Below are 18991 nucleotides of genomic sequence, written 5' to 3' on the forward strand. Positions count from 1 at the left end.
GGGTGTCAGCTCCAGGCGAAAGCTTGCTCTCTCTGTTGGCCTTCTCATCAATCTTCTCCCGGACTGGGAACTTCACACACAGGGGCCATGGAGTCTAAAGGATGTGTTCTGCTCCCAGCACTGCTTTCTTGGTGGTATGAGGTTCCCCTGTCTCTCTGCTTGCTTCTTTCTTTTATATCTCAAGAGATTGCCTCAAGAGACAATCCAATCTTGTAGATTGAGTCCTGCCTTACCAACACAAATGCCATCCATCTCCCTTATTAACATCATAGAGGCAGGATTTACAACATAGAGGAAAATCACACAATACCAGGAATCATGGCCCAGCCCAATTGATACACACATTTTGGGGGGGGACATAATTCAATCCATGACACCCAGGCACTTTTAAGCTGAATCCTCCTAACATCCCCTGCTCACCAAGTAGGCTTTGCTAGTTCCCTTTTACAGTTGGAAAATAAGGCACAGGGAGAGATGGGGCACTCAGTGTCCCAATAAGTGGAGATGCTGGGAATGGAATTCAGGACTCTAGAGCCCATGCACCTAATCATTGCTTCATGCTTCTCCCACTTGCCTGCTGGCTCACATGCTCACATCACTTAACCTCTCCAAGACTCAGGCTCATGAAAGTGTTGTTAGCTGCTGTCATGGCGACCCATGCGCAATGGAAGGAAAATGCTGCCTGTTCCTGTGCCATCCCCATGATTGGTTGCAGATCAGACCGTTGTGATCCACAGGGTTTTCATTGGAAAGATAGTAAAATCTGGAAGGTGTTGTAAGAATTAAAGGAAATATTATAAATGTTAATTTCCTTTCTCTTAGTGGTTGGATCCCAAGCTATCTTTCCAGCCTTATCTCCTACCATTCTCTCCCCCATCCACACCCCTATCATCAGTGACATTAAGCTCTTTGATGTATTCTTAACTTCCACCCAGAATACTCCTCTCCTTCCTTCTCTGCCTGGAGTATCCCCCAGCTAGAGTTATCCTCCCCCTTTGCTCCCACAGAAATCTGCACACTTCTCTATTGGGGCCTCTGGCTTAGTTTCAGGCCTGTCCTCCTCCTCATCCCCATTGAGGCTCCTGGGGGGAGTGGCTGGTTCAATGCATCCCAGCCGCTAGTCTAGACCTAGCACACAGTAAGTGCTCAGTACTGCTGTATTAAATGAAAGAATGCATGAAAATGGAAGTCTGGAGGGCTGAGGCTGCTGGGAAGAAAAGCAAAGAGAGGCATAGAGGGAGCCCAAGGAGTGCTGGAAGAGAAGCTGAGAAAGATGCTAAGTTTAAAACCATGGGAAAAGCCAAGCACAGGATAACAATGGGCAGAGCCAAGAGTTTAGAGGGCAGTGAAGAGAGTGATTCTAGCTTGGGACCTGGGACCCAGAGGGAAGAGCTAAGGTGGAGAGAGACAGACACAAAGGCAGTTAGGGAGACAGGATCACAAGAAGAAAGGGCTCAGCTTGGGTCCAGTTGGTGATGGACAGAAGACATTGGGTGAAGTTGCACGAAAAAACAGTGAAACTAGGGAGAGCCTGGAAGAGACAGCATATCATTCCAAGCCAATAGTAAGCTAACTGCATCACAGGAACTTGAACTTGCCGCTTACATTACCTATACATTCAGCCACGAGATTCTGTCTTAGTGGAGAAAACTGTGGTGCCCTGGAACAACCCTAAAGTGACCATTTGGGAGACGGCAAGTCGGGGGAGGGCAATCCTCACCCAGAAGAACAGTCTGTGGATGATCCATGATGCCTGGTTTGAAGGGACCTGGTGTGTCCTTGGGGGTGGGTCAGCAATGACAGTCCAAGTAGCTTAAGAGGAGATGTGCTAGTTGAGGGCAGAATGATCTGTTTCGTGGAAATAAAATCTCCATTTCCTGCTGCTTCCACTAATGCAAAGTGTGAGCAGTACCATTTTCCCCCAGAAAGGTATGTTTGACCAATCTTTAAAAATAAAAAATAAGACATATAAATCTACAAGCAATATGGCAATTCCTGCCAGTCAAGTCATGCTGTTCCAAGTCATCAGTTGTGTACTAGGTCCGGGAGCCTTAATGAGGTTGTTTTCTGAGCTCTCTCATCCAATGCTTGTTCTGACTTCCAGAAATACAAGGTCTTCACTCACAGGAAGCCATCTGGGTGTGTAAAAATTCACAGAGAGCATCCCTGGCTCCCTCACCCTGCTTTCTTGTTCTCGAGAGCACCTATTTATTTATTTATGGTATGCCTATCTCCCCTAATAGATATAACCTCCAAGAGGGCAAGGACCTTGCCTGTTTTATTCTCTGCTAAATTTGCAGCACCCTGTGGATCTCAATACATTTTTGTTGCATGCATGAATGAATGAATGAAGAGCACCCCAGAAAGTCTGAGCTTCCAGTTGCTGACTGCTGACTGTTGTAAAAATATATACAAAACAACATTTGCCAATGCTGTGACTGTTTTTTTATGAGCAGACTTCAATTCCTCTTCTATCTGCCTGAATATTACTTCTAGAACTTTGTATATGTTAGGACTCAGAAAGTTATTAGCAGGTGGGTTTCTTTAGGGAAATACAGACCTGAGTTCAGATGGCTAAATGCTAGAACGAGAACAACTAATGTTGCTTTTGGCCTAGACAGTGGTGAAAAAATATGTTGATGAGAAGCAATGTAAGCCTGAAGGTGCGGAGGCATTGTGTGTATGGCTGCCAAAAGATAGCTGACAAATGCACTCTGCTGGCAGAACTTTGGAGCACTGGGACTTAATGGAGGTTTTCCAAAGCAGCAGCAGTTCTCAGGGATGCCTTATGCTCTGGATGTGGGCCGTTCCAGGGACAGATTACCCAATAAGCAAGGTATGCAGGGGCTTACTTGTGTTTACTTACTCATCTGTGCTGCACAATTTCACATGGCTTTCAAATGAAATTGTGCACTACAGATTAGTAAGTAAATACAAGTAAGCCCCTGCATACCTTGCTTACTGGTTAATCTACCCCTGGGGCTGTTGGAAGGGATGTGATGGCAAAGGAGCTTGGGGAGCTTGCAAATACCAACTGTCTTATAAAGACAAGGAGGCTGATGACCATCACTTTGAAGATCAAGCGAAGTGAGCCTAGTAGAAAAAAAGGATGTGCAGACAGCTATTACCAACCAAAGAAACCAAATAAGACACAGTTGTTGGCACCTCAAGCTTGCCCTCCAATTGCCCACTCCAGTCCCCCAACTCTGCAGAGGTCAGAGGTAGATTCAGTCTTCACATGCCATCTTGGGTACCTGATTCAACATTTTCTCAGCACATGTTTATTAAATACCTGTTACAGGTTGAGCATTGGGAGAGGTACTTAGGATGCAAACATGAAAAGAACACAGTCCGATGAGAGAGAAATAATATGAACACATGATCCCAGCAGAGTCAGCAATGATATAATAGAGGAATTTCCTCTGTTATGAGTGCAGAGAGATGAAAACTCTGCCTGGAAATGTCAGACAAAGTTTCCCATGGGTCACATTTGGGTTAAATCTTGAAGGGGGAACATTTGAGGGAGCAGTAACTGCAACCAAAAAGGTGTGGAGAAAGAGCATTGTTGCGGTGCTTAGGGACATGGCTGAAGTTGAGAGAAAGAATGTGCACACATGTGCATGCAGGTGTGTGTATATGTTGGGATATGAGCCAGGAAATGCAGATGGGCTGAACTGTAAGGAGCCCTGATGCCAAGTCAAGGGGTTTACATTTGAGTTGTCCACTTACCCATACCCACAGATAAGCTATGTTGTTGGTATAAATATCTGCAGTGTATATGATAAACCTTGCTTTCCAAGATCACAGTTGTAATCTGTTCTCACATCATGAGTAATAGGAAATATGAGACTGCTACTGGTTTATTTTCTTAAAAGCATCATTTGTGTGATCAACATAAAATCTCCCTGGTTCCCTTAAGCACAAGGAATGCAGGCGTATTTGGGTTGCTTGCTGGCAGAAGGATGCTCACGAGTCTAACAACTTAAGGTTTCAAACTTGGAAGTCCCCAGAAGGCAATGAAAAATAAAACACAAGTAGCATGTTTTGTCAAGATACCATGTCCTCAGTAGACTTCAAAATAAAAAAAAAAAACCTCAAGCCCATTGCCACTGAGTTGATTCCGATTCACAGCGACCCTATATGGCAGAGTAAAACTGCTCCATAGGGTTCCTAAGGAGCAGCTGGTGGATTTGAACTGCTGATCTTTTAGTTAGCTCTTAACCACTACGCCACCAAGGGGTAGGTAAAAGGGAATCGATAGTCTGCCATGTATCTTGAGCCTTCATGAGTGACCTTGAAGGGGTATTTCACACTCTGCAGTAGTAGCTGTGACTCCCAACCAGGTTGAGAGCTGTGAAAGGCCTGGAGCAGTTCACATACAGCTAAAGGGACCTTCTGAAATTACACAGAAAGTTCTAGGAAGCACTGAGAAATTAACATACAGATCTATAATGACTGCTCGGTATTTCCTCTATCAACAATATATGACATCCCAAAACATCTGGGGGTATAGCATTACATACCAGCTTTGATGACTCCCAAATTTACATCTCTAGAACTGACTGCTCCCACTAATTCCAGACCTGTACATCCAGCTGCCTCCTTGGCATTTCTACCTGGATGTCAAATAGCACCCTTTATATTACCTACCAAAACTTAACACATTCAGAACTTAACTCCTGGTTTTTCCCCCTAAATCTATAAACATGGCATCAGGATTGGTGATGCTGATATGCAGATGACGCAGTCTTGCTTGCTGAAAGTGAAGAGGACTTAAAACTCTTACCGATGAAGATCAAAGACTACAGCCTTCAATATGGATTACACCTCAACATAAACAAAACAAAGTCCTCACAACTGGACCAATAAACAACATCATGATAAATGAAGAAAATATTGAAGTTGTCAAGGATTTAATTTTACTTTGATATACAATCAGTGCCCATGGAAGAAGCAGTCAAGAAATCAAACGCTGTATTGCATTGGGGAAGTCCACTGCAAAAGACCTCTAAAGTGTTAAAAAGCAAAGACGTCACTTTGAGGACTAAGGTGAACCTGACCCAAGGGATGGGGTTTTCAATCACCTCATATGCGTGTGAAAGCTGGACAATGAATAAGGAAGACTGAAGAAGAATTGGTGCCTTTGAATTATGGTGTTGCTGAAGAATATTGGATATACCATGGACTGCCAGAAGAATGAACAAGTGTGTCTTAGAAGTACAGCCAGAGTGTACCTTAGAAGCAAGGATGGTGAGACTTCATCTTATGTACTTTGGACTTGATGAAAGACATTATGCTTGGTAAGATGGAGGGTCAGTGAAAAAGAGAAAGACCCTCAAATGAGATGGATTGATACAATGGGCTGAAATATAGCAACGACTGTGAGGATGGCACAGGACTGGGCGGTGTTTTGTTCTGTTGTACATAGGGTCACTATGGGTCAGAACCAACCCCATAACACCTAAAACAGTGACACATCCAGTTGCTTCCTTGCCATTTCCACCTGGATGTCAAATAACACACTTCATATTGCCTCCCAAAACTTAACATGTTCAGAGCTTAACTCTTCATTTTTCCCCCAAGCCTATAAGCCCTCAGAAGCCACCATTTACCTGGTTGCTCAGGATAGAAACACAGGAGTCATCCATTTTCTCTCCCCCACATATAATTCATCAGCAAATCTTTCCAGTTCTATCATCAAGATACAGCCAGAATTTGAACATTTCTAACTTCAAAATTACCACCTTAGTCCAGCCTGCCACTATCATTCATCTGGATGCTCCAGTAGCCTCCTTACTGGTCTCCCCGTTTTCTTCCTTGCCCCACCAGAGCCTAGACCAGTGGTCAGCAAATGATTTCTGTAAAGGGCCAGAGAGTAAATATTTTAGGCTCTGCAGGCCATGCAGTCTCTGTTGCAACTAGTCAGCTTTGCCACTGGAATGCAAAAGCAGCCATAGACAATACATAAACAAATAAGCATGGCTGCATTCAATAAAACTTTATTTATGGACACGGAAACTTGAATTTCATATAATTTTTGCATCACAAAATATTATTCTTCTTTTGATTTTCTTCTTTAAACATCAAAAAAATGTGAAAACCATTCTTAGCTTGTGGGCTGTACGAAAAGACAGTAGGCCAGATTTGGCCTATGGGCTGTAGTTTGCTAAGCCTTGGTCTAGGGTCAAGCCAGAAGCCATGATTTTTTTTTTTTTTACAGCTTTATTGAGCTATAGTTTACATGCCACAAAATTTACTCATTTACATTGTACAGTTTAGTGGTTTTCAGTATATTCACAGTTGTGCAAATATCACCACAATCTAATTTTAGAAAAGGATCCAAAGAAAATGTACTCATTAGCAGTCACTGCCCTCAGCCCCAGGCAACTACGAATCTACTTTCTGTCTCTATGGGTTTGCCTCTTCTACGCATTTTACATAAATGGAAGCATACAATATGTGGTCTTTTGTGTCTGGCTTCTTTCACTTAGCATGATGTTTTTAAGGTTCATCTATGTTATAGTATATATGAGTACTTCGTTCCCTCTTATGGCTGACTAATATTCCATTGTATGGATATACCACATTTTGTTTATCCATTCATCAGTCGATGGACATTTTTGGCTTTTATGAATAATACTGCTATGAACATTCATCTACAAGTTTTTATGTAGGCATGGGTTTTAATTTCTCTTGAGTAAATACCTAGGGGTGGACTTGCTGGATGATATGGTAACTCTATGTTTAACATTTTGAGGAACTGTCCAACTGTTTCAAAAGTGCTGTACCATTTTACTTTTCTACAGCAATGTATGAGGGTTCTACTTTCTCCACACCTGTTACCACCTGTCTTTATAATAGCCATCCTAGTATGAGGAAACCCTGGTGGCATAGTGGTTAAGTGCTACAACTGCTAACCAAAAAGTCAGCAGTTCGAATCTGCCAGGCGCTCCTTGGAAACTCTATGGGGCAGTTCTACTCTGTCCCGTAGGGTCGCTATGAGTCAGAACTGACTCGATGGCAATGGGTTTGGTTTGGTTTTTGTATTGAGTATGAAGTGGTATCTCAGTTGTCTTAATTTGCATTTCCCTGATGGCTAATGTTGTTGAATATTTTTTCATGCACTTGCTGGTCATTTGTATATATTCTTAGGATAAACAGCTATTTCAGATCCTTTGTACATTTTTAGTTAGGTTATTTGTCTTTTTATTGTTGAGTTCTTTCAATATTCGGGAGACCAGTCCCTTGTCAGATATATGATTTGCAAATATTTTGTTCTATTCTGTGGGCTATCTACTTAAAAGAAAAATATGTTATTTTGTTGTTGGTGTTATTTTTGTTGAGAATATACACAGCAAAACGAACACCAATTCAACGGTTTCTACATGTACAATTCAGTGACATTGATTACATTCTTCGAATTGTGCAACCATTCTCATCCTCCTTTTCTGAGCTGTTCCTTCCCCATTAACATAAACTCTCTGTCCCCTAAGGTTCTGTCTAATCATTCTATCTGCTCTTGTTACTTTGATCCTATATAGATAGTTCTTAAAAGAGCATAATGCTCAAGGCAGACTCTTTTTACTAGTTAAACTAAACTATTGTTTGGTTTTAAGAAGACTTCAGGGAATATTTTTTGCTTATTTTTTAAAGATTATTTAAGGGCAATAGTTTTGGGGGTTCATCCAGACCCCTTGGCTCCAGAAAGTCTGGAGCCCATGAGAATTTGAAATTCTGTTCTAAATTTTCTCCCTTTTGATCCTGATTCTTCTATAAAATCTTTGATCAAAATGTTCAGTACTGCTAGCCAGGTATCATCCAGCTCTTCTAGTCTCATGGCAAAGGAGACAGATGTTCATGGAAGCGATTAACCACACATTTCATATTCTCCACCTATTCCTGACTCTCCTTCTTCCTCTGTTGCTACAGACAAATAGAGACCAAATGTCTTGCCTTGACGGCTGCTTGTAAGACCCCAGGCACTATACAACAAACTCCTTTCACCTTCCTGATAGTGTCCTTTGAAGAACAAACATTTTAAATTTATTTTTGCTGTTGTTGCATGTGCTTTTGGTGTTGTATCTAAGAAACCAATGCCTAACCCAAGTTTCAATGATCGCTTTTAAATTTAACCATCTTACTTCTTCAAACACCTTCAAAAGCTACTTACAACATTTAGAATGAATTCTACATCCTCACTGTGGCCTAGAAGGCTCTGTAATATCTGGCCCCTGGCCACCTCTGATCTCTTCTTCTGCCTTAGGCATCCCCTTCTCTCTCACAGAGGAGGCCTCTGTGCCTCCTCTTGGCCATTCCAGTCTCATTTACTGTTCCTTATGCCTGGAAGCTTTTCCCCAGACATCTGCATGGCTTGTCTCTCCTTAATTCAAGTCTCTGCTCAAATGTCACCTTGTCAGTGAGCCTGTCATTCTGTCTAAAGGAGCAGCTTCCCCAGTCTCAGTCAACTGCTATTTCCTTACTCTGTCCTATTTTTCCTTCATGGCACTTATTTCTACCTAACACTATGTGATTCATTACTTTATCTTTAGTGCTTGGCATAGGGTAAGGGTTCAAATGTGTGCCATGTGAATTGTCATCTTTGAAATATGTGATATGAGTTTTTTCTTTTTTGGGGGGATTTTTCCCCCTGAGCTCAGTGAATTTAGAATTTAAAAATTTAAAGACAGCCCTTATCAGAGGGGATGATGAGGAAAAATAAATGCTACAATCAGGATCAAGACAATAATAGGCATCAAGTGTACCCTTTGGAGGCCACAGCTATAGGTGGGTAGAGTTGGGGGGTAGGAGAGATGGGGGGGTGAGGATGTGGGGGGGCATGGTCCCATGTCATTCTGCTCGTTGGTTCATTCTATATAACTTTCCAACAGAGCCTACCACATTACAGATAATCCCAAATTAGTGGGAGGGAAAGTTCAATTTCCATTGTCATTGAATCTGAAGGATTCTACAGTGAGGAACACCAAGAGTTTAGAACAGTTTAGATCTGTGCCATCCAATATGGTAGCCACGAGCTGCATGTTGGTATTGAGCACTTGAAATGTGGTTAGTCTGAACTGAGACATGCTATAAGTGTAAAATACACATTCTGAAGACTTAGTATGGAAAAAAAAGTAAAATATCTCAATTAAAAAATTGGTTATATGTTGAAATGATAATATTTTAAATATATTGGATTAAATAAAATATATTATTAAAACTAATGTCACCTGTTTCTTTTTACTTTCTTTAGTGAGGCTACTAGAAAATTTAAAAGTACACATGTGGCTCATACTTGTGGCTCACATTATATTTCTATTGGCTCATCCCATGTTTTCCCTAAAGCCCATAGGAATAGTGCCAGGTACCCAGAATATGCCCAATAAATACTGGCTGAATGCATTAAGTCGGGCTGTTTGAGAAGGGTCCTTAGACTAAGAATTGGTAGACTCCATTTTCTCCAAGCAAAGTGTTTTGTACGTTTCGGCAAGAACCTGAGTATCTGGATAGGCATTAGCAATGGGGAAAGTGATGAAAATGTGTGAGGCTGTTGATTTGCTTGAGGCAACTGTTGGGTCCCCAGCTGTATTTACAGTCTGCTTCAATGAATAAACACCACTTTAGTTGGGCCAACCCAAATGTTTATTTCTTTGAAAACATCATTTTCAAAGCACAAGCACTTGTTTCACTGTTTTAGGCAGGCAGGTCCACATGGTTTTTAAATACTTTCTCTGCTCACAGGACCTGGAATTTTGGAATCGGACCAACTCATTGGCCTCTAGGTCCTTACCTCATGTTTAGAAGTGGTTTCCCAGATTTTTTTTTTTTTTTTTCTAATTTGGGACGTGAGGACAGTAAAGGGATTAAAGGCTTTAATAAGCACTTTGTCTAACAGGTCTGCATTCTTTAAAATGATTCTTCAAAAACATTGCCCTGATCTCTTTGATTTTCTGCAGTGAGCATGTTATCCCTCCCTTCTACACAATGGTGCCTTGGCATATAGTCATCAGCAATCTTGACATGCCAGGCTATTTAAGTGGTTTTGAAACCACTTGTAAGCAATTCTAGTACTCCATTTCTGGGGTAGTTGAAAATAATTTAAACTCAAGGTGGGTAACTTGAAGAAAATAAAAAGAATAAGGTGACAAGTTGTATTGCAGTATGTTAAAGATTTTTGGTTCCCAAATATATAACTTTTAAGAGAAAATGCTGAATTATTTAGTGAGGCGTAGCCATAAAAAGACACTCTATGAAATGTTCTCATTCCTCTATCACCCAGATACACATGGTCTACCTCAAACTTCTTCTGTGAGGTATTGGGGAGGCACAGTTGGTGGTCTCGAGTTGCACTGCGGCTTGCTGGGTTAATCCTGGTGGAGATGAAGTAAACAACACCTTGTCCAAACAGTGGGATTATGGAGCATGGTCAATGATCCTTCCCAGTCATAATATTTAGTTTCTCTGTGTTAAAAAGAGTTCTTCAAAAACTACAGAATGAACTATTTAAGGTCGACCTCAGAAACGATTTCTGTGGTTAGGAGAAAAATTAGGAAAGAAGGTGTCATGGATTGAATTATGTCCCCCCAAAAATGTGTGTATCAATTGGGCTGGGCCATGCTTCCCAGTATTGCGTGATTTTCCTCTATGTTATAAATCCTGCCTCTTTGATGTTAATGGTGGAAGGTGGGTGGCAGTTGTGTTAGTGAGGCAGGACTCAACTTACAAGATTGGATTGTGTCTTCAGGCAATCTCCTGAGACATAAAAGATGGAAGCAAGCAGAGAGACGGGGACCTCATACCACCAAGAAAGCAGCACCAGGAGCTGAGAGTGTCCTTTGGACCCAGGGTCCCTGTGCCTGAGAAGCTCCTTGACCAGGGGAATACTGATGACAAAGACCTTCTTCCAGAGCAAACACAGACAGAAAACTTTCCCCTGGAGCTGACGCCCTGAATTTGGATTTGTAACCTACTAGACTGTGAGAAAATAAATTTCTCTTTGTTAAAGCCATCCACTTGTGGTATTTCTGTTATGGCAGCACTACATAATCAAGACAGAAGGTGATTTTTTTTTGGTGGTACTTTAATGGTCTATAAGAAAAGGTATTTCAAGTCTTTACTTACAGTGAGAAAACAGAGAAGTGAAGACAAAGGAAAGATTCTGCAGTTTGGAGAACTTTTTGCTTTGCCTTAAGTGAATGTTGTGTAGCTAACAGGCACAGTGATAAGTAATATTCCTTTTTTCTGAGAAGTAATATTCTTGATGAGTTTTTCATCTTAAATCTTAAACATGATGTACAATTTCTAAAGTTTTCACCTTTTAAAATTCAACAACACAAATAGGAAGAAGCTTAAAGTAGGATTTCCAAGAGCCAACAGTACCCTCTTAGACAGTAAATGGTAAGTCCCGTCCTGGGTCCATGTGGCTGGTGGTACAGATAAGGTAGAGTTGGGATGGAATCCTTTATTAAGAACATTTAATCCCAGTGTATTGTTTATTACTTTAACTCATTTATCATGCTTGCCCATTAAGCAGGCCATCTCAATGACCCTTATATAAATGAAGACAATACTTAGTGATATAAGACCTGCTACTGATTACCAGGAAGACAAGAACATCTTACCTGCAGCAAAGGCATCAGCTGCAAACCCAGTGCTTGCTCATAGAGCAAGTTCAGTTCTGCACAACTGGAAAAGGAGAGTTTGGAGGTGTAGAGGTAATAGTGCACGTGCCTAAATGTGGACCCATCTCTGTCGATGAATAGCCGCTGACTTTCAGAAGAGGTCAAGGCCAAAGCCTCTTTCCACAGCAGGGAGTCAGGGAATTGAGCGAGTTTGCTTCTGGGAACTGAGAAATGCCAGCCCCCGACATTGAAATGAAATAAATCCTCTGCTGATTCATGAGGCATGCCAGGCTCCTCCTAAAGGGAGAAAAGGGTATTATTCAAGAAAAAGGAAATAAAGGCATCTAGATTGGAAAAGAAGAAGTAAGACTATCCCTACTGCAGATGACATGATCTTGTATATAGAAAATCCTAGGAACCCACTAAAAAACTATTAGAGGTAATAAACAAGCTTAGCAAGGTTGGTGGTTCAGACCAACCCAGTAGCTCTGCAAGAGAAAGACCTGGAGATCTGTCACTGTAAAAATTACAGCCTAGAAAATGCTAAGGGGCAATTCTACTCTGTCGCATGGAGTCAATATGAGTCAAATATTGATTTGATGGCACCAGCAATAAACAACAAAGTGTAGGTATATGGGTGTTCACTGTACAATTCTTTCAACCTTTCTGAATGTTTAAAGATTTGCATAAAATGTTGGTGGTGGGAAATGTTGAAGATGTGGTTGCTCAAGACAGGAAAAGTCAACTTCTCCAACACAAGCCTGCATCACCTTTTTTGAAGGCTGAGGAAGAAAAAACAAAAACATATGCAACGAAGAAGGGGATGGATCCCTTTCTCTTTTGGTAAGCCTGGTCTAAAAATTTGGATAAAAAGAGCAGCAATTATATATGCTACATTTGAGGCTAGAAAGGCTAAATGTGGCATGAAAAGAAAGATTACAAATTGTAAAATGGTGTCATGAATCACAGAAGCAGAGCTGGAAAGCCAATCTAATGAGCTAATCTAGGCTTTTCTTTGAGTTCTGGTCATTCTAAACATGACTAAGGCTGAATCTGACAAGATGAGAGTAACTAAGGGCTTCACCTAGGCAGGAGTGCAAAAATATGAAAGGACACTTGATTTTGCTTTCTGTCCCTGGAGAACCAGGACAGCCAGTAGTTCTCCTTAAAGATGACCAGCTGGCTGAGAGCTTAGTGCAAGTGCACACAGTGTACAGATTTTGGATGTCAGAGAAGACCTGCTCCCTGAATGAAGGTGAGCCACAGGTGAGTCTTAGTTCCTCCTTTCTTATTAGGCATAGATATGACAACAGGGTCTTAGTTCAAGACTTTGCATCCTTCATGTCTCATGCACAGGCTGGGGTTAAGGATGTGGCTGTTCAGCTCAGAGCTATACCATCCTGGGGAAAGCCCTCAGTCGCAGGCAAGCTTAGTGCTGGAACTGTGGTACTTGAAGGACAAAAGGCTTCTTGCCAGACTGTCTGCAGGAAATGGGGTGGCCTTTCTAAAGTAGTCGTCTCTACCCCATCTCAGATCATCATTCCTTTCTATACTGACTCTTCTCCCCCAAAGGAGGTCCTTTCAAATAAATTCCTAGAGCTGGAACAACCTCATGCTCCACAGGCCCCAACTCCTCAGAACCCAGTTCCCCGAGTTTTCAGAGCTGGAGCTCCCCATCATGCCCCAGAGCCAGGCCCCAACCCTTAGAGCTGGAGCACTCCTTTGCTCAGCTGGGGCGACTCCATGATACCCCAGAACTGCTAGAACCCCAACCCTTCAGATCTGGAGCCGTCCCAATCTTACCCCTGAGCCAGCATCCCCTAGCGCTGGATCTGAAGACCTCCACTCCTCAAGGAGACACACCCCCGCCCCCAAAACTGGAGCTAGAGCGCTTCATCCTTCAAAGTCCGCGCACTCTTCCAACTCCTCAGAGCCAGTCCCCCAAGCCCTTCAAAGCTGGAGCTGCCCCTCCAAAGGAATCAGAGCCAGGCCCCTGTAGCCCTGATTCTGGGTCAAGACATCTCCCATTCGCTGCCTTAGTGTTTGGCGCCCTGTCAGGTAGGGCTCCATACCATATTCTGGGCTGCTGCGGCGAGCTGGCAGGCGCGCGACCCGGGCAGTAACGGACCCCGGGAGCGCGGCGGCGCGCGGGCGGGGGCGGGGCTCGGGGCGGGGCCAGGAGGGCGGGGCGGGGTCTGGCGCGTGCAGAGCGGCCTCGCGGGCCGCGGCAGGTGAGCGGCGGGCGGGAATGGCGGAGCAGTGGGATCTGGACGAGGAGGTCGTCCGCCGCCTGGGGGCGCTGGCCCTGGAGCAGCCGGGTAGGGCCAAGCTACGGGGGCCTGGGCCGGGGTGCGAAGTCTAGGCTGAGGGGAGAAAACTGAGGTGGAGGCGGGGAAACCGAGACAGAGGAGCGGTCTCTGAGGCGGAAGAGGGGTCCTTGAGGCAGAAGGGTTGGTTACACTGAGGCGGAGGTGGAGAAACTGAGGTAATTGGGGTGTATGGGCCAGAGGGCGAGGAATTGAGGGAGAGAAAGGGAGTCTGAAGTAGAGAAGGAGAAACGAGATTAAAAGAGGACACCGAAGTGACGGGAAACTGAGGCAGAGAACACAAGTGGATAGTGGAGGGAAACTGAGCCTAATGAGAGGCATTGGTGAGAGAAGGGAAACGCTGAAAAGGGCTCTGGAGACGGAGGGAGCTGTTGAGGCACGGAGGGCGTTAATTTTGACAGTTTCTGAAATTTCCTACCCAGGAGAGCTTTATCTGGTTGGGGGGTGGGTAAGAGGAAACCATGTCCATTCCTCTGACCCGTCTGGCTGGGTAGCTTCCTTTTAAAAAAAAACTCAGAAAATGGCTGATGTGGAAGGAATAGCAGCGGGGAGGCGTCTGATCTCTCAAGCTGCTTAGGTCAGTACCCTAGCCCTCCACTTAGTCCTAGAGATGAAACTGGCTGAGCTACAGCTGACCTCACCTTTGACCCGGGTCTGACTCACACAGCTTGCTTTCTGAGTGTCAAAGGAATAAAAAAGGTGGAAAATTTACCAGCGTCCCTAATTCAACTTTTACCCTCCCTAAATTCACTATAGGAGCCCTTGTGGCCTAGGGGTTAAGCGCTGGTCTGCTAACCCAAAGGTCAGTGGTTCCAACTCATTAGCCGCTCTGCGGGAGAAAGATACGGCAGTCTGCTTCTGTAAAGATTACAGCCTTGGAAACCCTATGGGGCAAGCTCTACTATGTCCTATAGGGTCACTATGAGTCTGAATTGACTAGGTGGCATCGGGGTTTTTTTTCTTTTTTAATTCATTGTATAATTGATGTCAGATCCTGTGTTAAGTGCTTTACCTGCATTATTTCATACATATTAACAAGACTATGAGGTAGATGCTATTATTGTTCCCATTTTACAGATGAGTAAAATTAGGTTTAGACTCTTGCCCAAAGTCACGTGGCTGGTAAAGTGATGCAGCCAGGATTTATTAAGGCAGGTTTCTGATTCCTGAGTTAAAGCCTGGGCTTTAACCATAACAAAAACTTGCTGTTCTTGCTTTCTGTAGTACATTTCATTGTTAGATATGAAATAACTTGGTTTTATTTTATTTAAAAGGTATTATTATTTAAAACTTAACAAAATTAGTGCATGCTAGTAACAGTCAAAACATAAGTGAATAAAGAGGTTACTAATCTCTCCTTCCTCTCTGCAAATTCTATCCTGAGGTAACCAAAAATCATAGTTTGGTGTGTGTGTAAATAGGTTGATTTGGATGTTTCAGGTTTAGTTTTTCTTTTCCAAATTACTTTTAACTTCTCTGTTTTACACGTGAGCTAAGAAAAAGCTTAATTAGCTTGACTTACTTCTGTCTTTCTTGGCTTCTTTTTTTTATATTGATCAATTTGTTTGATTTTTTTTTGTACATCCCCTTTCCATTCTCCAGCTAGAAAGATATATGGCAGTTTTTCTTTTTTTGCTTGGTTTTTATTTCATGCATTTGAATACTAAAATTAACTGTGCTCGTTCTGACAATTCAAATAGTACAACAGTGTCTAAAGTAAAATGAATATTCTTTACCTTTTCCATTGGTTACCTTTTCTATTGCTTATGCAAACATCCACATAGATACTTTTTTTTTTTCCAAAAAGAATAATAGCATATACATTATTTGGTAATTTACTTTTTATTGACCAATAAAACATGGATTTTTTAAAATTAAATGAACTTACTGATATATGCATTATAAAAATCTTCTGTAACAAATTACAGTGGTCACCTTCAGGGAGAGACAGACTGGAGAGACAGGCTTTAACTTTTATCCTGTACTTTTCTATACTATGAGAATTTTCTGACCATGTAACAAATGTTATTTTTTTAATGTCCAAAGGGATAGTCCTGGTGGACATTTTTTATTTGTTTTCTTTGTTATATCTATCTTACATAAATTCCAGTAAATGTTTATATTATCTTTTGTTATACAGAAAATTTCAATTTAAAGTGGTTAATTTTTTTCCTTATGATTTGTGCTTTTTGTGTCTTTTTAAAGAAGCCCTTCCCTACACAGATGTAATACAGACATACTTCTGTATTTTTTTCTAAAAATTTTGCAGTTGTGCTTTTCACATTAAGTCTAATCCCTCTTGAGTTCTAAAGTCTTTGATATGCGATAGGGATATAATTGTATTTTTTTCATACCTGTAGCCAGTTTTCCCAGAACCTATTTGTAGTGCTATCTCTGTTGTATACCCACTTCCCTTATATACATGGGTATATTTCAAGGCTGTCTAGTTTTCTGTTATTCTGGTTCTCTATTCCTACACCAGTACCACACTTTTGTAATTACTATAGCTTAACAGTCAGTCTTGGTAACTGGTAAAGTCAGTACTCTTCCTTCCTTTACCTTTCTCCTTTTTCAGAATTGTCTAGACTATTCTTGGCCCTTTATTCTCTCCTAAGAATTTTAGAATCACCTTGTCAATTTCCATTACAGCACTTTAAGGAGCTATATGATTGGATACCATTTAAAAAATAATGACTCTTACCCATTAGAAGCCTGTTACAGTTGTCCAGGAAAGAGATACTGAATTAATACTCAATGATGGCTTGAGCTAGGAGAGTGACAGTGGAGATGAAAAGAAGTAGACAGAGCCAAGGTGTATTTTGGGGGTAGAAGGGATGGAATTTACAAGAGAGTTGGGAGATGAGGAAACGAAAGATTCAAAGATAACACTTAAACAGTCTTGGCTTAAGCTATTGCTGTGTGGATGGGGTCGCCATTTATTGACAGAGATAGAGAGTGAAGATGGGGAGAAAAACAGGTTTGGGCAGGGGGAATCAAAATATCTCTTTTGATTGGATTCCTCTACAGCAACAAAGACAACGTCGAAGTGGAAATCACCAAATCAATACCATTTACAATAGCCCCTAAGAAGATAAAATGCTTAGGAATAAATCTAACCAGAGATGTAAAACACCTATACAAAGAAAACTATAAGACACTACTGCAAGAAACCAAAAGAGACCTACATAAGAGGAAAAACATACCTCGCTTGTGGATAAGAAGACTCAACATTGAAAAAATGTCTATTCTACCCAAAGTGATCTCTGTAGATACAATGCAATCCTGATCCAAATACCAGTGACATTTTTTAATGAGTTGGAGAAACAAATCACCAACTTCATATGGAAGGGAAAGAAGCCCCAGATAAGTAAAGCCTTACCGAAAAAGAACAAAGTGGGAGGCCTCACACTACCTGATTTTAGAACATATTATACCTCCCCAGTAGTCAAAACAGCCTGGTAGTAGTACAACAGATACATAGACCAATGGAACAGAATTGAGAATCCAGACATAAATCCATCCACATATGAGCAGCTGATATTTGACAAAGACCCAAAGTCTATTAAATGGGAAAAAAACAGTCTCTTCAACAAATGGTGCTGGCATAACTGGATATCCAACGACAAAAAAATGAAACAAGACCCATACCTCACACCATGCACAAAAACGAACTCAAAATGGATCAAAGACCTAAATATAAAATCTAAAACAATAAAGATCATGGACAGAAAAATAGTGACAACAATAATGGCATAAACAGTATACAAAACATTACTTACGTTGTACAAACATCAGAAGAGAAATTAGGTAACTGGGAGCTCCCAAAAGTCAAACACCTATGCTTGTCCAAAGACTTCACCAAAAGACTAAAAAGATTACCTACAGATTGGGAAAAGCTTTTAGCTATGACATTTCTGATCAGTGTCTGATCTCTAAAATCTATATGATATTTCAAAAACTCAACAACAAAAAGACCAATAACCCAATTAAAAAATGGGCAAAGGATATGAACAGACACTTCACCAAAGAAGACATTCAGGCTGCTAACAGATACGTGAGGAGATGCTCATGATCATCAGCTATTAGAGAAATGCAAATCAAAACTACAATGAGATTCCCATCAGACATAAAAGGGACTGGACAGTGGGTAGGAGAGAGATGCTGATGAAGAGTGAGCTATTTGTATCAGGTGGACATTTGAGACTGTGTTGGCATCTCCTGTCTGGAGGGGAGATGGGAGGATAGAGAGAGTTGGAAGCTGGCAAAATTGTCACGAAAGGAGAGACTGGAAGGGCTGACTCATTAGGGGGAGAGCAAGTGGGAGTATGGAGTAAGGTGTATATAAACTTATATGTGACAGTTTGACTTGATTTGTAAACGTTCACTTGAAGCTCAAAGTTAATAAAAGAAAAAAAAAAAAACTACAATGAGGTTCCATCTCACCCCAACAAGGCCGGCATTAATCCAAAAAACACAAAATAATAAATGTTGGAGAGATTGTAGAGAGACCAGAACACTTATACACTTCTGGTGGGAATGTAAAATGGTACAGCCACTTTGGAAATCAATTTGTTGCTTCCTTAAAAAGCTAGAAATAGAACTACCATATGATCCAGCAATTCCACTCCTCGAATATACCCTAAAGAAATAGAGCCTTCAGATGAACGGATACATGCACACCCACGTTCACTGCAGCACTATTTACAATAGCAAAAAGTTGGAAGCAACCAAGGTGCCCATTGACGGATAAATGGATAAATAAATAATGTTACATTCACATAATAGAATACTACGCAACAGTTAAGAACAATGATGAATCTGTGAAACATTTCATAACATGGAGGAATCTGGAAGGCATTATGCTGAGTGAAATTAGTCAATTGCAAAAGGACAAGCATTGTATGAGACCACTATTATAAGAACTCTAGATAAAGTTTAAACACAGAAAAAATATTCTTTGATGGTTACGAGGGTGGGGAGGGAGGGAGAGAGGTATTCACTAATTAGATAGTACACAAAAATTTTTTTAGGTGAAGGGAAGGGCAA

General features: G+C 41.5%; 2 protein-coding genes across 2 annotated transcripts in view; one reads left to right on the forward strand and one right to left on the reverse strand.

Annotated features, from left to right (window-relative positions):
• KCTD19 (potassium channel tetramerization domain containing 19) overlaps window positions 1–12009 on the reverse strand; it is a 33212-nt gene extending 21203 nt beyond the window's left edge. The window contains exons 1-2 of the mRNA XM_049864754.1: window positions 11998–12009; window positions 11619–11915 (exon numbers count right to left, since the gene is read on the reverse strand). Coding sequence (XP_049720711.1) covers window positions 11619–11915; window positions 11998–12009 — 309 coding nt within the window. The remainder of the gene's footprint in view (window positions 1–11618; window positions 11916–11997) is intronic.
• A 1857-nt stretch (window positions 12010–13866) lies between these two features.
• The window catches only part of LRRC36 (leucine rich repeat containing 36), a 54192-nt gene continuing 49067 nt past the window's right edge, over window positions 13867–18991 (forward strand). The window contains exon 1 of the mRNA XM_049864665.1: window positions 13867–13936. Coding sequence (XP_049720622.1) covers window positions 13867–13936 — 70 coding nt within the window. The remainder of the gene's footprint in view (window positions 13937–18991) is intronic.

Source organism: Elephas maximus, chromosome 21, assembly GCF_024166365.1.
Source record: "Elephas maximus indicus isolate mEleMax1 chromosome 21, mEleMax1 primary haplotype, whole genome shotgun sequence".
Taxonomy (NCBI): Eukaryota; Metazoa; Chordata; class Mammalia; order Proboscidea; family Elephantidae; genus Elephas; species Elephas maximus.